Source organism: Pituophis catenifer, unplaced genomic scaffold (assembly GCF_029215685.1).
Source record: "Pituophis catenifer annectens isolate HBS135680 unplaced genomic scaffold, rPitCat1.0.hap2 SCAF_1, whole genome shotgun sequence".
Taxonomy (NCBI): Eukaryota; Metazoa; Chordata; class Lepidosauria; order Squamata; family Colubridae; genus Pituophis; species Pituophis catenifer.
The window spans coordinates 354,462,523-354,488,091 of NW_027256881.1; the positions used below are offsets into that span (position 1 = coordinate 354,462,523).

The 25,569-nt window shown below is 39.1% G+C and overlaps 1 protein-coding gene and 1 pseudogene across 1 annotated transcript in view; both read left to right on the forward strand.

Annotated features, from left to right (window-relative positions):
• The first annotated feature begins 2,538 nt into the window (after nt 1-2,538).
• Nucleotides 2,539-9,951, forward strand: LOC139313917 (vomeronasal type-2 receptor 26-like; annotated as a pseudogene).
• A 2,534-nt stretch (nt 9,952-12,485) lies between these two features.
• LOC139313926 (vomeronasal type-2 receptor 26-like) overlaps nt 12,486-25,569 on the forward strand; it is a 42,878-nt gene continuing 29,794 nt past the window's right edge. Inside the window, exon 1 of the mRNA XM_070939415.1 lies at nt 12,486-12,696. Coding sequence (XP_070795516.1) covers nt 12,486-12,696 — 211 coding nt within the window. The remainder of the gene's footprint in view (nt 12,697-25,569) is intronic.

The window sequence follows — 25,569 nt, forward strand, 5'->3', positions numbered from 1 at the left end:
CAAAGGGAAGTCCATGGTGGCCGTGGAGATCTTCTCCATCTTGGCCTCTGGGGCTGGTCTCTTGGCTTGCATCTTTTTCCCCAAATGCTACATTATCCTACTTAGGCCCCATCTGAATTGTAGAGAAAATATAACGAGGCACAGTCTCTGACTAATGTAGTTATTTGGAACTTTTATTTTGATTTTGGGCACTTTTAAATGTGATGTGATTTCCTAAAAATGATGGCATGGGAGAGGGCTTGTCCATTAAATGATTGGAAATCATGGAAAATATTTTATAATCAGCAATAATCATCTGTAGTTTTATGTTTCATTAATGCCAGTGAGAGTCCAGTGATCAACTTGTAAGTAGCCATTGATATTAAAGATGTGGCTATTAGTTTCTAGCAGGGACTCGTGTTATTAAGACCAGCTGCCTGCAATTACTGGGAGTTCAAATCTCACCAGGCTCAAGGTTGACTCAGCCTTCCATCCTTTCTAAGGTAGGTAAAATTAGGACCCAGATTGTGGGGGCAATAAGCTGACTTTGTATAAATATACAAAAGTATGAAGGCTATTGCTTAACGCACTGTAAGCCGCCCTGAGTCTCCGTAGAAGGGCGGCATATAAATCAAAATTAAAAAAAATTAAAAAAAATGTAATTGGTTTAAAGAATAGTTTTTTCCCTCTAATTCTGGAGTTAAATAAATAGCTATATAGTAAATAGTAAATAGCAATAATAATCAAGTGCCTAGAAATAACAGGAGTCAGCAGAAATGCCAGAAATGTACAAAGATTGGTGGAACAATGGAAGACACAGTTGAAGGTCAATGGTGAGAGACTGGGAGAGGTTGATATCAAGAGAAGAATCTTTCAATTGAAACTTCTTGTTGTTAGTCGCGAAGTCATGTCCGACCCATTGCAACCCCATGGTGATTTCCATTGTGAAATATCCTGTCTTTGAATGAGTTTACAAGCTCTTGAATGAGCTTGTAAATGGAGCCGAACTTCCAGCTTCCACTCTCTATTATCTCTAAGCACCGGTAGCTGTTTTCTTCTTACAAAGTTTCCTTTATGCAGCTGGCAGGAATGTGGAATGAGTATCAGACAGGCTCCTTCTTAGCAGCTTGATTTTTCCTTGCTTTTCTTATGAGTAATATTTTATTTGGGGAAATGAAGAGGGATGAGTTTGATTCCTTCCCAGAGCAGGTTAGTGTTGTGGGGAGGGAATGGGGATTTTGCAGTAACCTTCCCCTGTCACACCACATCCACCAAGCCACACCCACAGAACCAGTAGTAAAAAATTTTGAAATCCACCACTGCATAAGTCCATCTTAATATGCTATTCCTGGTATGTGATGTTTTGTATACATACAGAGAAAGAAGCACTCTTGTGATCTTTGACTTTTAGGCTGGCTGTCAAACATCAGCCATAATACTAATGATTGTTTTGAACAATAGGCAAGTTGTATTACACAAATGGCTATTTTATATGTGAAATTATGACTGAAATATTTCTGCACCTATATTGGTTCTCACTGTCAGGAAGTTTCTCTTTAGTTTTAGGTTGCTTCTCCCTTTGTTCAGTTTCCATCCATTGCTTCTTGTTTTGCCTTCTGATGCTTTGGAAAATACATTGCCCCCCCCTTCTTTCTGGCAGCCCCATAAAGCCTGTTGCCTATCACACTCTTGGGCAAAGCATGTGAGCCATTTCCTCCTTTCCGTGGTCCATGAAAGTGCATCTATATTATGTAGATAATAAAGTTGAAAAAAGGTGAACAACATTTTTACAGAACTATAGATAAGTTGAGGTTGGGTGTGACAAGGAATGGCTGGGAGGGGAGGGGCCAGGCGAGGCACCGCTTGATGTGAGTGACATTGAGTTGGCCACGCCCACCCAGTCACATGACCATCAAGCCCACAAAATAAGCCACCCTCACAGAACCGGTAGTAAAAAAAAATTATAACCCACCCCTGCATCAAACAGCAATCTATAGTTATGGTAGCCTTTCCCAGCGATCTCTGGAGACAAGATGCCAAGTTGAAGGACATCAGAAGACAATTTCTTTCATCCACATCATTTTCTGGGCATGTCTGGACAGGAACGACCACATCTACTACAGAATAATGTCCCTAGGTGTGTATCTGTGATTCTGAGGCTTTTCTCCAGACATCCATCCTCACATGGAGCCCTGGTAGAACTTCAGGGTTCCCAGAGGAGAAGTTGCTTCACAGTGTAATTATCACCATCCTGTTCTCTGTGACCTCTTCTGTCACTTCTCCAGCGACTGCCTAGATGTAAACATCAGACTGAAGCATCAAGGAAGGGATCTTGCATCAGAAAAGGATAAATGACTCGGGTCAGGCTCTGCTAGCACAAGTTTTGGGACAGGTAGGAGCTCTGCTCTTGAACGTACTTTCTCTCCTTTCCAGATGAAGCTCGGCTTGTCTCTGTCTGAATCAGGAGAACCGCTGGCATTTCCATCTTGTGGGAAGCCTGGAATTCTTCTGTATCTTCTTGGTGTCCTTGTTTAGAAAGGGATTGATTCAGCCCAAGGAATGATGGACCTCCTGATTCTGCTTCTGATGCTTCTGATGCTGCCATTGTTCCAGCCAGTCTCTGGAAAGCTTAGGAGGAAGTGCCCGATGAATTTGGAGCACCGGGATGGAAAAAATCCACCAAGCTATTACAGGCCAGGAGACCATCTCATTAGCATGGTCACCACGGCAACATTAAGCTCAAATATAACGTTGCCTTTCAACATGGCTCCTTCTACTCAGTCTGATGCGTAAGTCATTCAGGATGATGGATTTGCATTCCTTCCATTTTCAGATGTAATATTCTCCTTTTTTCCTCCTTATTTCACTTACTCCTATATGGAAGGACCCACCTAATTTCCTGGAAGAGACTCAAATCCAAAAATGGAGAAACAGCTAAAAGAACTCCAGATTATTTCTTCCTCCCCATCCAGCCCTGAGTTCATCTGACTTTTGTTTAAAGTAACTATTGAAAAGGTTGCAATTTCCTATGTCAAGCCCATCCCTTGAAGCTTTCAAGAAGAGACTGAACTGCCATCTGTTAGGAATGGTGTAGGGTCTGCTTGGGCCGGGGGGGGTGGTTAGACTAGATGACCTACAAGGTCCCTTCCAACTCTCTTAATCTGTATCTGTATCTATCTATAAATGCTCATTGAATGGTTTAATTTTTGCCTCTAGTTTTGGATCAGTATTGGCTTAAAATTCAATAGGGTTGTGTGACAAAGAGTAAATACATTAAACAATATCATTTTATTGTTTTCGATGGTAGTGTTGATAATATGAATATTTTTTCACAGGTGGGCACCTTCAGGTAGGTTATCTTCTGATAAGTTTAGAATTGTCCAATTCATTTTTGCCATTCACATGGCTAACAAGAACCCACAGCTCCTGCACAATCTCACACTTGGCTACAACATCCATGACAACTCGCTGAACTCACTTGCCACTTCAGATGCTTTGCTGGACATACTCTCTACTGGAGAAGCCAACGTCCCCAACTACAGCTGTGGGAAGAAGGACGGTCTTTTGGCTCTTCTCGATGCAGCAAGAAGGGACATCTCCATCCAGATGTCAACTTTAGGAGGCACCTACAAAGTCCCACAGGTGTGTGTGGGTGTGTGTGTGGGTGTGTGTGTATCTGGTAAAGTGAGAGCAGAGTTGGTAGGTGATCAATATCCCCACTTGCATCTTCTCAATGGAATTCAGGAGCTGTTTTTCACCATAGCCATTTGAGGTCTCATGGCTGGTGATTGGGATCCATATTGAGAAGGAGGCAACCATCAAAGCAGCCATATCTTCTCATGACACCATCTTCATGGCTTGGGTAGATTCTGCTGGACACTTGTAGCAAATGGGACCAAAGCTTGGACTGCACATTATAAAAACAATTGTGATCCTTATATTAAAACAACTCATTTCCTATGCTATGAGAATTCAAAAATTATATATAATACAGCACTTTATTGGAACAAAACAGTTCACCTAAAATCTGTATATCTGGGTCTGATTGTGGGAAATTATAAGGGTGATACAGAAGTATGATTTTCATTCTTTATTTGTGTTCTTGTTTCCTTAATTTTTTTATTCTATGCTTATATATTGTGTTCTTAATGTTCTGTGTTTTATATTCTGTATTTTTGTAGGCCTCATGACTAATCAACAATAAACTATTCTAACAAGTTTAGGAGAATGAAGTTGGATTTGTTAAAAGCTAATGTTTTGGACTTGATCCGAACCCAAACATAAGCATTCTTTGTTGTCTTTTCAGATCAGTTATCTAACTGCTTCAGAGGCTCTGAGTGATAAAAGTCAATTCCCTTTTTATCACTGGATGCTCCCTAAAGAAGGGATCCAGTACCCAGCAATTGTCCAACTGCTCCTCCATTTCAGATGGAGCTTGATTGGCCTTTTTGCTTCAGACACAGAGAAGGGAGAGAATTTCATGAGGATTTTGACTCCTATGCTTATCAGGAATGGAATTTGTGTGGTTATATCACAACGAATCTCAATGACTAGACATCCGGCACCCTTCAGAGAGGCCCTCTCTAAGTGGAGACAAGTCAATGTCTTTGTTCACTTCTTAGAATACATTTCCATTTCAGACAGAATCCTTCCTTTCCATTTAACTCTTGAAGGTTTGCCAGGACCCATTGAAGGGAAAGTCTGGATGACCACAAATTTGGGAACATATTCATTGAAAAAACACGGACGTCTCAAATATGTTCATAGTATTTGGTCTTTTTGTTTTCAGGAGAAACAATGGCCAAAAGAGGATGCGTTTGAACCCTACTTCTTTGTAGATGTCCAGTTTGAAGATCAGTATTTTCACTGTTCTTTTTCAAACCGTGTCTCTTCTTTCAATGGTCGGAGAAGATGCACCCAGAAAGCATCAATGGAGGCCCAACAAGAAAAGAAAACTTTACGGATCAAAAATCACAAACATATTTACAGTATCATTAAGAATCTGGCGCATGCCTTGAATGTTGCATATTCCTCCAGATACAGGAGGAGAAGGAAGGAGGGCGGAGAGAGTTTGGGAGCTCCAAGGCTGCAACCATGGCAGGTATGGAACCCTGCCAAGTGTCCATTAATTAGATTAGATAAACTGAGTTGGAAGGGACCTTGTAGCTCATCTAGTCCAACCCCCTGCCCAGGCAGGAGTTCATACAGGAGTTCATTTCTGACAAATGTCAGTCCAATCTCCCCTTGAAAGCCTCCAGTGATGAAGTTCCCACAACTTCTGAAGGCAACTTCTATTCCATCGGTTGATTGTTCTCACTGTCAGAAAATTTCTCTTTATTTCCAGGTTGAATTTCCTGGATCAATTTCCATCCATTATTCCTTCTCTAGCCTTCAGGTGCCTTGGAAAATAGCTTGATCCCCTTCTCTCTGTGGCAGCCCCTGAAATATTGGAAGATGTTATCATGTCTCCCCTGGTCCTTCTCCTCACTAAACCAGTCATGCCCAGTTCCTGCAACCATTCTTCATATGTTTTAGTCTCCAGTCCCCTAATCTCAGTTCTGTTTGAGAAGAAGCCCAATGGAAAAGAACGAGAACCATCTCAACCTAATTATGCTACAAAAGTCCAATACTTTTGGCCAATCTAATTGATCAGGGATTAATATTCCAAAGAAGCTACATCATGGTAGATAAATATTAATATTTATTAATATTTGATATTAAACACTGCTAATTTGAAAAGGATGCATGCAGTTTTAAATAATTTCCTGTAGGTATATGGTTTGTGATTAGCATCATAGAATTTTACTTTTATAAATGTAATGGAGACCTTGAGGCCATCTAGCCTAACCACTCCTTTCTGCATGAATCCCAGCCGAAGCTTCTTTGGCCTATATCTGCTCAGTCTTTGCATTAGGACAAGAGGAGACTGAATTTCTCAGGTTCACTGGCTCAGTGCTAAAACGGCTCCTCCTTTTATGACATTTTTCCTCTTATTCAGCCAGAATCTCCTCAGTCTTGTCACTGAGTTCATTTTTCCATATCTATAAACTATGGAATAACAGTAAACAGATAGTGCTTAATCTTCTGTGTATCATTTTTTTTTAGTAATTGGAAGAGTGCACTATCCTCTTCAACAAAGAGATTGTTATTTGTTATTTGAAAATGGTTCTCCTAGAAGCATTTTCTGATTTTCAGCTGCCATAAACCAACACAGTTCTTTCCCTTGTTGTCTTTCTTCATGGCTAGAGCAGATCCTTTCATCTCAAGACAGTTTTTCTCCACCTAATTATCACAATTCAGATCTTATGTAAGTAGCTTCCTAATCATAATCCCAGGAAGTAATTTGTTAGTACTTTGCTAAAATCAAGTTTTATTATCGCCATCCCTACATTTCATTAAAGAAGTGTAATGACATGTCAGAATGATCTTGAGGAATGATGGGGAAGATTTCCTGGGAACAACCAGATAAGAGGGGCAGGCAACAGCTGAATAACAGGCAAAAAAAAAAAAGGAATTCAAAAATTATCATCCCTAACTTTTCAGGCAATCAAAACTGATGGTGGGAGATTTGTACTTTCAGATTTGCAAGATTCTGTTGATGTGGCTTTACAATAAGGTAGAATTAGCTTATTAGGATGTGTTTTTTTTCTGTCAACTATCAGAGAGAAAATTAAATTGGCAACTTTCTTCTTGACAAATCCCTGCTTTCTTGTAATCACCCTGTTGTTTTCAGGGAATGTATAAATAATCTCTTTGTTAATTTATTTGTGAGCTGCTCAAGAATGTTCCATATAATTGACAAACTTTGTCAATTATTTATTTTCTCAATCTATATTTTCTCAATATGTGGTTGACAAATGTTGTTGAACCTTTTTTAACTTTTGAAGATAGTGGTAACACTTTTCCCCCGACCAAGCCTATTTGCAACTTAGACAACTGTTGAAGAAAGATTCAAATGTTAAAACACCACATGGGATAAAAAGAAAAAAGCAAGAAAGAAGGGTTCTACTTTTAAAATATGGGAATGAATTCATTCCAGTTCTACCCCTTCCTTGAGAAGAATGAATTTTGGAATTTTTCCCACTTTAAACTCTACTTGGACCAAAACGGAGATGTAACAGCAGATCTGTACTTTGTATGCATGTTAATTCTCTCCGAGGAGGATCCCATCCAACTGAAACTTGGGAGCATTGAAAGACAGAGAGTAATTATCAACCAAGATGCTCTGTCAAGGCTAAAGTCGCTCAACAAGGTAGGGAAAATATTGGAGACTTTTCTCCGGCTTCCAAAGCCCTAGAACCCATTTCAAGTGGGCTAATCCTAGTCACCAAGATGGAGAATTGAATGTAGGGAGTGGTACTCTTCTAATTTTATTAGGTGGCTTAGAAAGCTTCAGTGCTATTGACCAAGGTGTCCTTCAGATGCTCTAGTATGGAACACTGTTTTCAGTTGATCCAGCCATCTCCAACATGGGACGCTGGGTGACTAAACTTTATGACGTAGATCATGGCCCTTTTGTCTCCCCTCTGCAATTTAGTATCCTGCTGAACAGAACTTTCCTTCTTCATCACTGCATTGTTCTACTTATTTTTTAAAAATCTAATAAAATAAAAATTAATAAACCATTTAGAATAAATTTTATTATAGAATTTAATGGTTAGACCATCATCCTTGAAAATCATGGCTATAGGAAGAACGGAGGAATCCATATTAATAGGGCCATAGGAGGAAGCCAATAGTTGTCTGTCGCTGAACGTTTAAATCTTTTCTCAGTTCCATCACTCCAGACTTTATCAGGTAGAAAAGACCTTTAGGATAGGATAGGATAGGATAGGATAGGATAGGATAGGATAGGATAGGATAGGATAGGATAGGATATAGGATTATAGAATGGAATAGAATTATGGAATGGAATTGGATTGAATGGAATGGAATAAATTGTCACTGATAGGGAGTGGGAAGTCAGGTGATATTTCGTATTTATTTAACCAAAGCCTAGTTACTTCCCTAAGGCTTATGTCTACCTCCGTTTTCCATGGATGGTGAGTTCTGAGGTTTTACTTTTGGCATTCCTTCTTTTCTGCTTAGTCCCTGCCTCAGTCCAAATGTGTGGAAAACTGTCATCCTGGATTTGTCAAGAGGGCTCGAGAAGGAGAGCCCGTTTGCTGCTACGACTGCGTTCCTTGTCCAGAGGGGACCTTCTCCACTCAGGAAGGTGGGTGATACCAAAGAAAAAAACAGGCTAGAGCATTTTCATGGAAGTCCAAGTTAAAAGTTTGAAGCTTGTTTATTTTCAAACTGCACAATTTCTTATCTAAGGGATCACAAACATGAAGGAGTGGCTGGGAACAGAGAGGAGGATTTGACAGATTGCACCAGCTTCACTACTCTCAGAGAAAATCTCTCTTCTGGTTTTCAATTGGGAGAGGCGTCCTTGTAGTTTTTAACCTTTCTGAGAAGATCTGAGTTCTTTGAAACTTGAAGAATTATCTTGGGTCCATCTCCCGGAAGGATTATTGCAATGCATGGTCTATGAAGATTCTCAATCGTCCATTTTTGGGATTGCAATGCATTTTATATGGCTCCCCCCTTGAGGATCACTGAGAAGATGTTGCTGGTCCACAATGAGATGGTGAGGACATCTCATGACAAATAAATTATCACCGCTCCCAAGATTCGTTCTTGATTATTTGCAGGACTGGCTTTCCCTGCCAGCAAACTAGATTCCAAAAGTTAGCCTCTTCTGAGTCCTGTATATTAAGAAGTGCCATGTGGAGGATTCAGGAAGTGTGTCTAGAAAGAATAACTGATTTATTATTTACCTGTAATAATGTGGGTTTCTATGAAGATTCTCCACATTACAAAGGAAATCATTAATATCCTAGGACATTCCCCAATTCAATAAACAATTAGAAATATTGTTTTTTTAAGAAAATGATATTCTTTTTATGAACCTTCTGTGGAGAAGATGGTAAGAAATGCATCTTGTCCCATGAATGTATTTCTTTAAAGGTGAAAGGATAATATGTTAAAAAAAAATTTTTTTGTTTTGTTTTCTCAGATACAGAAAAATGCACCAAGTGTCCGGATGATAAATATCCAAATGAGGATCAAGTCCAATGTATCCCCAAATTTATAACCTTCCTGTCTTATGAAGAACATCTGGGCAACATCCTGGTATCATTTGCTCTATTCTTTGTCCTAACCACAGGCTTTGTCTTACTCATCTTCATTAAATACCGGGAAACTCCCCTTGTCAAAGCCAACAACCGGGACCTCTCCTACATCCTCCTGGTCTCCCTCCTGCTTTGCTTCTTGTCTAATTTTCTCTTCATTGGTCAGCCAAGGAAAGCCACCTGCCTTCTCCGACAGACGGTTTTCAGCATCATCTTCTCAGTGGCCATTTCTTCTCTCTTGGCCAAAACCATCACGGTGGTGCTGGCTTTCCTGGCCACAAAACCAGGAAACCGAGTGAAGAGATGGTTGGGGAAGAGCTTGGCCAACTCCATCATCCTTTCTTCTTCTGCTGTACAAATTATCATCTGTTCCATCTGGCTGGGAGTTTCTCCCCCCTTCCCTGACTCTGACCTCCACTCCCAGCCTGGAGAGATCATCCTGCAATGCAACGAAGGGGCCGTTGTCATGTTCTACGTCACCCTCAGCTACATGGGCTTCCTGGCTGCCATCTGCTTCACGGTGGCTTTCCTGGCCAGGAATCTGCCTGGGGCCTTCAACGAAGCCAAGTTGATCACCTTCAGCATGCTGGTCTTCTGCAGTGTCTGGGTGACTTTTGTGCCCACCTACCTGAGCACCAAAGGGAAATACATGGTGGCTGTGCAGGTCTTCTCCATCCTGGCCTCCAGTGCTGGTCTGCTTGGTTGCGTCTTCATCCCCAAGTGCTTCATTATTATTCTGAGGCCAGACCTGAATACAAAGGAGCAACTAACGACAAGGAGAAATATAGCTATGTGAGTCAGACGTATTTTGACTGCTAACAAGCCAAACCAAGAAAATGGTGCGAAATGATGATCATACGTATAAAAAATACAATAGATGTTGTAAGCACAAATATCCATAAATAACAATTGTCAGGTTACTTTCCCACCCATCTGCTGTTAGTAGTCTCGAGAATTATTGCCTTAATAAAAAGAAACCCAATCAGTTGTTTTGCAGTAGCAGTTTTGATAAAATGTACTGAGAAGCAAGGAGTTCAGGGTCCCAAAAGCAGAACTTCCTCTTCTATGCTTCTGTCTTGCTAAGAGGGTCTCACTCCTCCAACAATTTGCTTTCCTCACAGCTTTTCTCCCTTTTCACCTCTTGGGGGGCAAAATCCTGAAAGGACTGGATTTATCCGCTCACTCTTCTGGAAACAATGTTTGAAAAGACCTTAATGCCAGGCAGAAGAGCTAGGCAATCTAGAGCCAAGTTTTACAACCAGACTGAGGCTTGTTCTGTAGCTCCTTGTGCCTGATCCTTTACATCTTGCATACTGCTTTTTTTTTGTCGTTTATTGACCCCATAATCCCTTGTGGGGTGGAGTCAGGGCAACTAAATGGAGCTGAGTGTTTACTGGCCCTTCCTGTTGCCAATGCAGAGTTCGCAGCAGATATATTCTCATTGTGCACAGAGAGAGAAATATCTGCCTGTACCCAGGATCGAACTCACAGCCTCCTGATTGCTCCACCTATAGGCCACCACATACTGCTTTTATTTGCAAGGAATTGTCAGTAAGGTTGAATCAACCCAAACCAGGAAATCCCTCACATCCACGGGCCATTTTGAACAGCATCAAGTCCATGGCCTGCCTGTTTTGCAAGATTGCTGTTCTTTGCTATTCCTGCTTCTCATTGAGGAGAGCTTTACCAAGCCTTATTTATGTTTTGTAACTGTTGAAGACAGATTTTTTGGGGATGTAAAGGCAGTCATGGACTGCAAAGGTTGGTGGTGAGCCAATAATGGAAATAGCAGTTGGGGAGTTCTGTGAGGTACCAGCTTCTGTATACGCTCGTGAGCTTATGATGACTGTAGTATTGAACAACTGGTGTTGCATGAAATGAGGTTAAAGGCCCAAATACACAAATGCACAAGGATCTTTGGAAAATATGAAACGGCATCATTTCCACATAGCAAATACAATCCCTCTAGTAAATAGAGATAGGGTCTCATCACTGACCTTCAACTGTGTCTTCCATTGTTCCATCAATCTTTGTGCATTATTTCTGGCATTTCTGCTGACTCCTGTTATTTCTAGGCACTTGATTATTATTGCTATTTACTATATAGCTATTTATTTAACTCCAGGATTAGAGGGAAAAAAATATTTTTTAAACCAATTACATGAAGGGAGTTCATAGGGAACTCAGCAAGTTAACGAGTCTATCAAAACAAATGTGCTTAAAAACACTGAAAGAGAACTTCACCCTCAGATTTCAAAGACTCTTTTGATTAAAATTTATAAAATATAAATCCAAACAGGAGGTCAACAGGCATGAGTGACCATGAAAAAGGCCTCCCAGTCCCTGCTAGAAACTAATAGCCACATCTTTAATATCAATGGCTACTTCCAAGTTGATCACTAGACTCTCACTGGCATTAATGAAACATAAAACTACATATGATTATTGCTGATTATAAAATATTTTCCATGATTTCCAATCATTTAATGGACAAGCCCTCTCCCATGCCATCATTTTTAGGAAATCACATCACATTTAAAAGTGCCCAAAATCAAAATAAAAGTTCCAAATAACTACATTAGTCAGATACTGTGCCTTGTTATATTTTCTCTACAATTAAGATGGGGGTCTCAGTAGGATAATATAACATTTGGGGAAAAAGATGCAAGCCAAGAGACCAGCCCCAGAGGCCAAGATGGAGAAGATCTCCACGGCCACCATGGACTTCCCTTTGGTGCTCAGGTAGGTGGGGAGGAAGCTGATCCAAACACTGCAAAAGACCAGCATGCTGAAAGTAATGAACTTGGCTTCATTAAAACTCTCCGGCAATTTCCTAGCCAGAAAGGCCACTGTGTAACTGATGAGCCTTGGTAGTACAGTGGTCTAAGGCACCCTGTTATTAAGCTGGTTATTAAGACCAGCTGCCTGCAATTACTGCAGGTTCGAATCTCGCCAAGGCTCAAGGTTGACTCAGCCTTCCATCCTTTCTAAGGTAGGTAAATTGAGGACCCAGTTTGTGGGGGCAATAAGCTGACTTTGTATAAAATATACAAAAGAATGAAGGCTATTGCTTAACGCATTGTAAGCCTCCCTGAGTCTCCGGAGAAGGGCGGCATATAAATCTAAATAAAATAAAATAAATAAATAAAATAAATGATGGCCAGAACACCCAGGTACGAGAGGACAGCATAAAACATTGAAGCTGAGCCTTCATTACATTCCAAGATTGTCTCTCCTATCAAAGAGTGGAAGTCAAAGTTGGGAAATGGAGGAGAGGTTGCCAGCCAGGTGGCACAAAGAATTGCTTGGACCAGGGAACAGACTATAACAATGGAGTTAGTCAATGGTTTTCCTAAGAGTTTCCTTGATCTGTTCCCTGATTTGGTAGCCATGAAGGCCAGAACCACCATGATAGTTTTTGCCAAGACAGAGGAAACCGCGAGGGAAAAGAGGATGGTAAAGGCAGGTGAACTTCCCAGGTTGACCGATGAAGAGGAAGGAGCAGAGGAAGCAGAGCAGGAGGGAGACCAGGAGGATGTAGGTGAGGTCTTGGTTGTTGGCCTTGACAATTGGTGTGTCACGATGTTTAAGGAATATCACTAAGATAGCAGATGTCATCATGGAGAGAGAAAGTGCTAAAGAAAATAAAGTGTATCCCAGGGTCTCTTGATAGGCAAGGAAGTGGATCTTCTTGGCAATGCAATGCACCAGAACAATAGGAACATATCACCTTGTAGGTTCAAAGGGTCTAAAGACAAGAGGAAGTGCCTGAATTCTGAGATATCTACAGTGTGGTCCCTAACATGCAAAGCCCCATGCAAGGGCTTTAGAGCTTGCCAGATACCTACACCTTCCACTACACTAAGTTTCCAAGAGGAAGTTAGGATCCAAACGTTCTGAAGTGTTCCCCTTTCATGAATTACATAAAGACTCAGGAGCTTCTGAAAAATGGCAACAGTTCCAGAATCTGCAAAGAAAATAATAACAGTCTGACAACAGTCAATAGAATACACGTTCTTGCACAGGAACAGGAAGCTCACATGCAAAGCCCAAGAGAAGATATAAAAAAACCCCACTCTCAACTCCATGTGGTCAGCTGACCCAGGATTGCTGTTGGTTCTGTTCATCATTAAACCATCTTTCCAATCAGCCTCCATTTTTCCAGTGTCTTTCTCCCGGTTTGGAACTGAACCAGATGGATATTTCTTCCAACAGGATGGAAAAGGCATTGGTTGTGATTTTAGATGAGGTTTGGTAAGAGTGGGATGAGCATAGTGCATCCATCGTGACTCAACATCATTGACTATAATGATCACTTAAACTTGAGGCAGAAGTGTGCAGGAGCTACCAAAAAAGCGAATACAATCCTTGATTGTATAAACAGAGGGATAGAATCAAAATCACATGAAGTATTAGTACCACTTTATAAAACTTCAGTATTCTACTCTACTCTACTCTGTTTTTATCACAGCCTTCTCTAAAATAGGGAGATAGGATACTGGATAAAAATTGTTAACATAGTAGGATCCATAAATTATTTCTTGAGGAGGGGGAGAACCAAAGCCTCCTTAAAATAGGAACCACCATCTCGCTCGAGGATGAATTCATGCTAGATCCAGTTCCACTGCTGGCTCTGATCCCAGTAATAAATTTCCTGCTTCCACTCTTGCCTCTGTCCTCCCTGTTGTTCTCAATGGGTGTTCAGTCTCTCCACAGTTCACTAACATCCTTTTTAACAAACTGTAGCTTTACAAGCTACCAAGAGCCATGATGGAGCAGTGGTTAGAATGCAATACTGCAGGCTCACTGCTCACTCCAGTTCCCTATTTACTAGAGGGATTGTATTTGCTGTGTGGAAATGATGCTGTTTCATATTTTCCAAAGATCCTTGTGCATTTTTATTTTCCCTAGCTTCACCTGCTGTTTTCTATTTGTTAGATAGATCTGCTTTCTATTTGTTAGACCTCAGATACGTGACTGCGAACAATGCACAATAAAAGAAAGAATAAAGGAAACAGTTGAAACAATTAACACAACGTTAAACACCAATATAAATAAAACCGAGGGGAGATGGACTCTATGAAGGCAAATGTACGTGTCCCAGGATAATGTTGCAGGATCCAGCAGGACTAGAACCTCCGAATTGTTTAATGTACTTTGCATCCATTGGAACTTCCCAATTCTCTTCAAGGGCAGAATTACAATAATCCATTCAGGAGATGACCAGGGCATGTATAACTGAGACTGGAACCTCTATACCACCAAAGTCTCCAGGCAATGAGGCACAATATCAACAGCATTGTCTGAACTCACACCATTGTTGTGGACTGAAGGACCAGAGATCTATGGATGAGTACAACCAGGAGCTGACGATAGCTCACCCCACAGAAGCTTCCAGTAGATGTTAAAAAGAAAAGGAGAGAATGCCGAATCCTCTGCCATCCAACATAATGTCCGCAAATTGAGTCATGGCAACTGGACCTCTTTTCTGTTTGGCTTGAAGCATTTCACTGCTTAATCCAAGTAGCTTGGATTATGCAAGTTGGTTGGAGGAATCCCACCTACGTCCTCCCTAATCAGAGTAACTCATTCGGTGAGTAGGCAGAGTCTTCTTTTTGGGGGGGGGGAAAAGCTTTTTCAGTTTTATTTTTTTTTATACATATAATATAAAGTGTACATTTTCTTATACATAATTAATCATATATGTATATATTTTCCTTAAAGAAAGCATTAAAATAAGTCATTTTAATTACATTCAGAGTTGCTCTTCTACCTTTTCTTCCCTCTTTTCACAACAAGCCTTCTTCTTCTTCTCCTCCTTTCTTTTCCTTCCCAAGCTCCTCTCCTCTCCTACTTTCTCCTTCCTCCTCTCCTCCCTCCCTTCTTCCCCTCCCTTTCCCCCACTCCTCTCTTCTTTCCCCCTTCTGACCTTCTCTCCTAGTCCTGTCCCCTGTCCTTCCTTCCTCTGCTTTTCCCTTCCTTCCTTTCCTCTCACTCCCTCTCCTCTTCCTCCCCTCTCCTCCCCTCTCCTTTCTATCTTCTTTGTTATATAAAATTCTTCTTGTTTGGTATCTGAGCAGTTCCTATATTCTAATCATATATACTTTCTTTCAATTTCTTTTCAAATTTATTCTCTCTATCAATATTATCATCATAATTGCACATTATTCTTATACTCTTCTTCCCCTCCCCCACCCTGTTTTTCAATTTTTCTCTGGTATCATCTAGTTTTCTATTTCTTTTTTATTCTCTCCGTCATTTACCCTTCTATTATCTCCCTCATTTATCTGGAGATAATGGACATCCTTGTCTACTTCCTTTTCTTATATCTACTTTCTCTGTCATTTCACCATTCATTATTACTTTTGATGATTGGTCTTTATATATAGTCTTAATCATATTAATAAATCTATCCCCAAAATCTATCTTTTGTAATTGTAGGATCATAAATTGCCAATTCACATTGTCAAACGCTTTCTGTGAGTCTAGGAATAACAATGCCATTCGTTTCTCTGGATGTGCCTCATAATATTCCAATGTACCCAGTATAATTCTTATATTATCTCTAATTTGTCTTTTAGACAGGAAACCATTTTGATCTAAGTGTATAAATTCATTTAACAACCTTTTCAATCTTTCCACCATAATTGATGCAAATATTTTATAGTCTGCATTTAAAAGTGAAATTGGTCTATAATTCTTTATTTGTTGTAAGTCTGTTTCTTCTTTTGGTATAAGGGTTATGTATGCCCCCATCCATGAATTTGGTACCTTGGCTTCTATTAATAGGTCATTAAATAGTGGTAGCAGTATATCGTTTAAAACATCCTGTAGCTTTTTATATAATTCTGCTGGTGTCCCATCTGGTCCTGGGGCTTTTCCATTTTTCTGTTTTTTAATTCCCTCCATCAATTCCATCATTGATATTCTTTCTTCCAGTGCTTTTTTAAATTTTTCTAGTATTTTAGGAGTCTTTACTTTTACCAAATATTGTTCTACTTTTCCTTCTGGTATCTGTTTTTGTTTTATACAGTTTCTTATAGTATTCCTCAATTATTTTTTTCTTTTCCTCATTTCCCTTTTGGGCTGATAATTGGCTTATCAATTTCCCTTCTTTTTCCTTCTTCATCCAATATGCTAACCATCTTCCTGGTTTATCTGCGTTTTCAAAAAAAATATGTTTTGATGCTTTTATTTTCCTGGCCAAATCTTCATTTTCTATTAAATTCCATTTATGTTTTGTCAAATCCTGTAGGTTTTTGGATTTTTTAACTTGTGCAGTTCTTTCTCTAACTTCTTATATTTCTCCTCTAAATTCTCTTGAGCTTGTCTATTCTGTTTATTTCTTTTTCCTGTATAATGATAGATGAACTAAGCCAGCAGGATGCGCGGAGGAAAAGAAATTTAAAGGAGAAACAATATACATTTTATTCAAATAGACATATGTCATGGTCTAGAATAGATATGATGTGGATGTCACTAGATTTAATATCTAAGATAGATAACATTGATATAGAAGCAAATAAATGGGCAGCCCACAATCCAATAATGACGATATGGAAAGGACAGAGAAAAAGAACGAGATGGACACTAAATCAAAGTTTATTAAATGAGGAAGACTTTATACAATTGATGGAAAAAGAATTGACTTTTTTCTTTAAAGAAAATAGAAAAGAAGATACATCATTGCAAAATGTATGGGATACTAGCAAAGCATATATAAGGGTTTGGCAATGACTTATACAGGCAGAGTCTCATTCAGAGTAGTGGCTCCCAAATCTTTTCCCCTGGATGGGTCGTTACATGTGGCCTCCACTTCTAACCTGCCCCCCCATTTTTTAATGCTGCTCTTGCATCGGTCCTCAGGAGGATCAAGACCTCTTCAGAGGTGCTGTAGGATCTGCAGGTTCACGGGTTTACCTGGATGACTGAGAATCTTCCTGAGACACCCCACTTATTAGGGGCCAAGGACTGGTAGGAAGGGAAAGGAACCAGCACAATGCACTGCTGCCCACTCCCGTTTCATTCAGCTGATGGAAAAGGCTACCAGGGTCAATGATGCTGAAGGCCATTGAGAAGCCATAAATGTATTAGCAGTTTACTGAGTGTTACAACTTTTCTTTCTCCTGGTTTTTTTCCCCATCCTCCAGTCTCTCCGACCCCCCATTTTTAATCTTTATTTTTGCTGTATTTTACATTATAATAAACCTGTATTGGTTTATTACCAATAAACCATTTTTTTAAAAAAGAAAAACAACCAAGGATTTTGGCTCAGTTTCTCTCCTCCAACCCACACTGACCAGAAGCAAGCTTCAGAGTAAGGAGAGAAGCACCCAAAACCACGAACCCTTTTCTATTAGCCCAGATGGCCAAAGGTCTCCTGTGTCCATAGTGAAACTGACCACCTGAAGTTGGAACTTTTCAATTCATGCATCTCCTCCCTGATATAGAACTTTGACTTTCTAGCACTTCAACAATGAAGAAGGTCGAAAAACATTGACAGCTATGGGGTTAATCAGCTCCTTCTTCCCGCACAGCTGGATTGGTGTGAGAATTGCTAACTTTTGACTATTCAGAAAAACTGTACTCAAGAATAAAGAAGTCATCTACTGCCCAAAGGAAACCTGAAAGGAAAAACCTTTGCCTTCACACATGCTGTAACCCTATTGCCTCTTTTATACTTATTCTTCAAGCACGAGGACCAAAAAAATTGATTGCATTGTTTGGTCCATCAACATTTGTGCAATTGAGTATCATCGGCATGTAGATGATACCAGACCTCAAACTGGGAAGCCGCACTGAGGCACCTTGGAAAGGAGGGAGTGGGCTCAATCTCTTTATTTGATTAATTTCACATTTCAACCCTGCCATTGAGGCATAAGGAAACAATTTAGGGGACTGGAGGCTAAAACATATGAAGAATGGTTGCAGGAAGTGGGCATGTCTAGTTTGATGAGAAGAAGGACTAGGGGGGACATGATAGCAGTCTTCCAATATCTCAGGAGTTGCCACAAAGAAGAGGGAGTCAAGCTATTCTCCAAAGCACCTTGAGGGTAGGACAAGAAGCAACGGGTGGTAACTAATAGAATAGAATCAAATAGAATTTTGTATTGGCCAAGTGTGCATTTCTTGGTGCATATGCTCTCAGTGTACATAAAAGAAAAGTTACGTTCATCGAGAATCATAAGGTACAACACTTAATGATAGTCATTGGGTACAAATAAGAAATCAAATCATATTAGGAAACACTCAATATAAATTGTAAGGATACAAGCAACAAAGTTACAGTCATACAGTCATAAGTGGAAGGAGATGGGTGATGGGAATGATGAGAAGATTAATAGTAGTTAATTAATAATAATTAACTAATAAAGGTTCTTGTTAACACCATTATCAGTCCCAGTTAATGCCTGCGCTAAGAATATAATACTTATATTATATAATATAATATAATTATATATTATAATTAATGGATTATAATAACATAATAATTTATAATAATGGATTATGATAACACATAATAATAATAATAAACATAATAATAATAATAATGGATTATAATAACACCCTTGGATACTCTTTAGCGTCTCTCACTCTTTCTCTATCTGTGACCACATCTGCAGTCCTGGTGATTTTCCTTACGCATCATGAAACACCGATTGTCAAGGCCAACAACCGAGATCTCACCTACATCCTCCTGGTCTCCCTCCTGCTCTGCTTCCTCTGCTCCTTCCTCTTCATTGGTCGACCCGGGAAGCTCACCTGTCTCTTCCGACAAACTACCTTTGCCATTCTCTTTTCCCTCGCAGTTTCCTCTGTCTTGGCAAAAACTGTCATGGTGGTTCTGGCCTTCATGGCCACCAAACCAGGGAACAGGACTAAGAAACTCTTAGGAAAACCACTCACCACTTCCATTGTCTTAGCCTGTCCCCTGGTACAAGCAGTTCTTTGTGCCACCTGGCTGGTAACCTCTCCCCCATTTTCCAACATGGACTTCCACTCCTTGGTAGGAGAGGCCATCTTGGAATGTAATGAAGGCTCAGCTTTGATGTTTTATGCTGTCCTCGCCTACTTGAGTTTCCTGGCCCTTGTCTGTTTCACGGTGGTCTTTCTGGCTAGGAAATTGCCTGACAGCTTTAATGAAGCCAAATTCATTACTTTCAGCATGCTGATCTTTTGCAGTGTTTGGATCTCCTTCCTCCCCACCTACCTGAGCACCAAAGGGAAGTCCATGGTGGCCGTGGAGATCTTCTCCATCTTGGCCTCTGGGGCTGGTCTCTTGGCTTGCATCTTTCTCCCCAAATGTTATATTATCCTATTTAAACCCAATCTGAATTGTAGGGAAAATATAATGAGGCACAAGGTTCTCTGATCATATTATTTATTTATGAAACAATTTATATTGCCACCTAATTTCCACACAGGTAACTCCAGCTGGTTTACAACATTTAAAATCACAACATAAAAACCCATTAAAATGCCTTTATGCAGGGATAGGGATACTTTATTTTGATTTGGGATATTTTTCAATTTGATCTTATTTATAAAAAAAGTAAGGAACGGAGAGATGACCTTTTCCATTAAACAATTGGAAATCAAGTGATGTGAGTAATCACAGAGTGTCTGTTAATCTGCAATGAATACCCAATTTTTTTCATTAATGTTAGTTGTCCCAAAGATCCAAAGATCAATTTGATAATAAACAATGACATTATATCCTTGGATATTAGTTTCCAAAATGACAGTTTCTCACTTTATTAATGTTGCAATATTTTCAGGATCAGACTCAATAATGATAATAAGAGTTAGAGGTTTAAATATATTTCTCTTTAATTATAACAGGCATTCTATATTCACTGAATATTCACAGATAGAAGCAAGGAAAATGGTGAAGGTGGCTCCTTATATATACAAGGGGTGGAGCCAAGAATGGGAGTGGTGAATTATGAATACATTAGGAACCAAAGAATAAGTTAACCCCCGATGTCCCATATATACATTATTTACACATTAGGGAATAAGGCATTTACATCTCACAAATCCCCCTCTAAATGCCGGTTCGCTATACAACACCAATTACATTCAGATTCAGGACAATATAAGACATATAATTTTGATGTTAAATATTTGTGCTGTTTAGAAGGTAAAGGCTTCGTCAATATGTCAGCTAATTGTTCAGAGGTATCACAATGCACTGCTTTGATAAATCCATCTTGAGACAATTGTCTCACATGCTTAAATTTTATATCTATATGCCTGGACCTTTGTCCAATGGCATCGGATCTGGATATTTCAATGGCTGCTTTATTATCTTCATGCATAACAAAAGGCAAAACAGGTTTTTTCCAAACATCTGAAATCAAATCATTAAACCATACAAGGTTATTTGCAGCTTTGGACAAACAAACATATTCCGCTTCTGTGGTCGAAGTGGCTACCAGTTCTTGTTTACCAGTGTACCAGTAAACTGGACAGTCATTTAATAGAAAAATATAACCAGAAGTGCTCTTTCTGCATGATATATCTCCAGCCCAATCCGCATCTGCGTAACATGTAAGTTTTGGTTCTTTACCATTACTAGGTTCTAATACTAAGCAAAAGTCTAATGTACTTTTCAGATATCTTAGAATTCTTTTGACTGCTTCCCAATGATACATTGTTGGTTTGCTAACATATCTTGACAATAAGTTGAGTGGTAATGCAATATCTGGCCTGGTCCAATTAGATATATAAAGAAGTGAACCTATGACTGATCTATAAAATGTATTATCCTTGAATTCAGGGGAAGATTCATCAGTGTTTCTAAGGAAATCAGTTTGCATAGGAGTGTCACAGGGTTTGGCATTGTTTAAATTGCATTTGTTCAGAAGTTCAATGATTTTATCTTTCTGAGTAAGTTTGAATCCCCTTCTAGTTTTGTTAATTTGTACACCAAGGTATTTGTTTACTTTACCTAGAGATTTCAACGAGAAATGTTCGTTTAGCTTATTTACAAAGGTTTCTCTTCTCTCCTTGTGTTTTCCTATATATAAAATATCATCTACATAAATTAATACAAATTCAATATGATCATCACTCTTTTTTACAAAGAAACAGTTATCAGCAGTGGTAGCGTTGAAATCCATGGTCTTAAGTACTTTTACCAAGCAATCGTACCATCTTTTGCCAGATTGCTTTAATCCGTATAGACTCTTGTTCAATAGCCAAATTTCATTCTTATTAGTGTATTGACTGTGTGGTGCTCTTACATATATTTCCTTATCTAGTTTTGCGTGTAAATACGCAGTCTGTATGTCATATTGAAATACATCAAGATTGAGTGCAGATGCCACTACTAGAGCTGTTTTAACACTCTCTGTTCTCACTGTGGGGGAGTATGTGTCAGTGTAATCCTCCGGATATTTTTGTGCATAACCTTGTGCAACCAATCTAGCTTTGTATAGAGTATTGCCTCCTTCTAGATTCTTAATTTTATAAATCCACCTGGTACCTATAATCGTTTTATCTTTAGGTGCAATCGCAGGTGTAAACACATTTAATCCTTGCAAACTTTCCATCTCTTTTTTCATAGCTAGTTCCCATTTTTCCTTTTCTTCACGAGGGAGTTTTAATACTTCCTCATATGTATTAGGTGTCATTTGTTCACCATCCATATGCATTATGTAATCTCTGTATTTATTTGGTACTTGATTTCTATTGTTTCTAATAGCTCTTTCGGGTTTGCTATGGTTATCATGCAAATATCTTGCTTCCTTTTTTGTTAATGTGTCTGTCTTTATTTTGTGCTGACTATTTGTCCAAGTTTTGGTTTTGTTTTTATTTTTGTTGATATTTTGATTTTCTATTGTCCCTTCCTCACAAGATTTTGTATCTTTGCATTTATTTGGAAATATTTCATTAAGATGTAATTTAGACCAATTGGCCTGTTCATGGAACACAGCTGTTCTGGAGACTATAAATTTGTTATTATTATCAATGAATCTGTACCCTTTGGTGCCAGTTTCATATCCCATAAATCTTAATCTTCTGGATACGTTTTCTCCCTTTCTTCTCAACTGCTTAGGTATGTGTACGTCTGCAGTGACTCCAAATATGTGCATGTGTGCTAATTTGGGTTTCCTATTATACATCACCTCATATGGTGTTTTATTCACAATACTGGACCAGGTTCTATTTTGAGTGTAATTTGAATAATGTAAGGCCTCTGACCAAAATTGTTTGCCTAAACCAGCATCCTCTAATGTGCACCTAATCATGGTTTGTAGTGTGGAATTCTTTCTCTCTGCAATCCCGTTTTGGAACGCAGAAAATGGACTAGACGTGAAATGTAGCATTCCTCTATCCTTTAACCATTGGGAGAATTCTTTAGACATGAATTCACATCCCCTATCTGTCATAATTTGTTTTATTCTGATATTATGTTGTGTTTCTATGCGTTTGTAGAATTCCTTAAATTTCTGAAAGGTTTCATCCTTGCGTTTTAATGTGTAAACAAAACCATAGCGACTGTAATCGTCTACTATTGTTAGGAAGTAACGTTTTCTATAAGTGATTGATGGAGTTAATGGACCAACTAGGTCCATATGTACTAAGTCAAAAATTTTGTTAGTTGATCTGTTGGATTTTTTTGGTCTGGGACTAGTTTTTAGTTTAGTGGATTTACATACTGAGCATTCCAAATAATTTTCACAATTTTTTATTTTGACACCTTCTGCGTGTTCAGTCATTTTTTGTACTACAGGAAAACTTGCATGTCCTAACTTCCTATGCAAGATGTGAGCACACTCATCATGAATTGGTTTACCTATTCTTGGTTTCTTCTCATTGTGTGTATTTGCGTGATCATGAGATATTTTACATTCATCATTGTCACTGTTACTAACATTTTCATCATCTGCCTCAATACAATCTTCCATATTTGAATCAATGTTATGTAACCATCTTTCTTTTGTTATTAGATAGGGTAGGCCTCCTTTAATCATCACAGTGCCTACATTTGTTTTGTCCTTCTCTAAAGTTGCTTTCCCCTTTGAGAAAACTATATTGATGTCAGAATCTCTGCTTAGTTTTATGGCACTTAGTATGTTATGAGGTATTTCTGGAATTAACAATACCCCCTCTATTTTTCCTAGGCCAGGCAAGGTCACATTTCCTCTGCCTAATACTTGAACCTTTTCTTGATTAGCTACCTTTATTACAAATTTATCTTCTGTAAATGAAGACAATATATTTTTGTTATTAGTGGTGTGGTTGGTTGCCCCAGAATCAATAAGCCAATTATTGTTCTCATTTTGTTGTGTTTTAGTGCTGTCTTGTTTATTTAGTCCATTCAGTGAACCAGATTTTCTCTCTTTTGAATTTTCTCTACCCCCTCTACTATCTCTGTAATTTGGTGGGCTTCTATATTTATGTCTATCTGTGGAAGACTGTCTATAATTGTATTTGCTCCTATACTCTGACCTATGTCTCTCCTTTGAGATTTTGGGACAGTCTCTTCTATTGTGTTCCCTGGACCCACAATTATGGCATTTAAAAGCTTCATTGTATTTTTCCTGGAAAGCTACCTTCCTAAAAGATTTGTGTTCTGTGTGATTGTTGGAACGATTTTTTCTTGAATTGTCTTCTGCTATCAATTTGTTAGATAGACTTTCTATGGATAAATATCCTAGATTGATGGTGTCTAAGTGTGACATAAAACTATCCCATGATGAATCAAGTGAATTGATAATAACACTTTTCATTGTTTGATCTGTAATCACTTCCCCCCTCAAATGCAGCTCAGCTCTTATTTTGTTTAGAGATATCAAATGCTCACTTATGGAAACCCCTGGTTTTACTCTGGAAGAAAAGAAATCCTTAGACATTCTTGTAGTGGTAGCTACACTATCGCTGTGAAACAGATTAAACATGCATTGAATTATTTCTGAAACAGTTAGGTTTGGTTTGATGCTATGATACATTGCAGGAGACACGCTAGATATTATTAAGAAAAATGCTCTATGATGTAAACAATCTATTTTTAAAGTCCAAGGTCTTCTTGGAGGACTAGTGATAAAGAATAGTAAATTTTCTTTCATAAAGACAATCTGGAGCTGTTGATACCATTCTTGCAAATTAATGCCATCAACTCTAAGTTTTGGGAAGTCACTGGGTAAGTTTCCCACATTATTTTGTCCATTACTTACAACCTGAGGTAGTCCGTGGTCTCGCAAGTGCAGGAAATTGCAAAACGGCATGGGGATGCTCGCAACGAGTCTGCGCGGTTCTCTGGCCAGTTCAAGTCTTTCCGGACCGTCTACGTAGTTTCGCACATGCACGTTGCTCATTTCTTCTTTGGCGTCGTCGTGGAAGGTTCTCTCCATTGCAGCTCGCTCGCTCCGCTCCTCTTCAGACGAGTCGGTTTCTGGCTCGGTTTTAGGAGTTTTGATGGCGGCGACTGCTCTTTTCTTTCTTTTGTGTGCGTTGGTACTTGATCCGGTCTGCGGTGTAGGGCGGAATCGACATGGCTCTCTGGGCTCGGGCGTCGTCGCTCTCGAAGTCAGGATGGGAGCGTGCAGGTCTTGAGGTATCGGCTTGTTCTCTAGCTTCTTCGTTGTCGCTTTGGAAATTTTTAATTTTGGCCCAAATGCAGCAAAAAGCGTCTTCATTGCTGACTTTACTTGGGATTTCGTTAAGTCGTCTTCGCTTTCTGATTCTGGTTCTTCTGAAGAGTTTGAATCTTCCTTTTCGCTTTCGTTGTCTGATAACGTTTTTCGCGCCAGAAATTTTGAACTGAGCATTTTGATTGGCTCTGCTTTGCTCACTTTGGAGGCTTGTTGGAACCAAGATGGCTGCCATTCAAAATTTCGCGCGGGATCACATCTTTTCTTTTTCATAACGACTTTCTCTGTAGTCATATCACTCACAGTTTTTTGGTCTTTGGGTTTCTCTTTAGCAATGTTTTTCTCTCTCGCTGCTCCGCTGTTTTTCAGCATTTCTTGGAGATTCGCGATGAGGCTTTCATCATTCTTCTGGCTTTTTAATAGTTTTAATATCTCTGACCTGAGTTCGTTATTTTCTATTTCGATTTCCTCCTGGTCATTATTTTCATTTATTAGTTCTTCTTCTTCAGTGGTGTATTCTTCGGATTCTCTCGAAATCGCGTTTGTGGATTCGTTGATTATTTCTTGTTCAGTTTCTATTTCTTTGCTGTAGGCCCTGGTGTTGGGCCTATCTTTCTTAGACATCTTTAAGTATTTATTGAGTCAATTAACCATCCTCTGCTACCAGATTGTTGCAATATTTTCAGGATCAGACTCAATAATGATAATAAGAGTTAGAGGTTTAAATATATTTCTCTTTAATTATAACAGGCATTCTATATTCACTGAATATTCACAGATAGAAGCAAGGAAAATGGTGAAGGTGGCTCCTT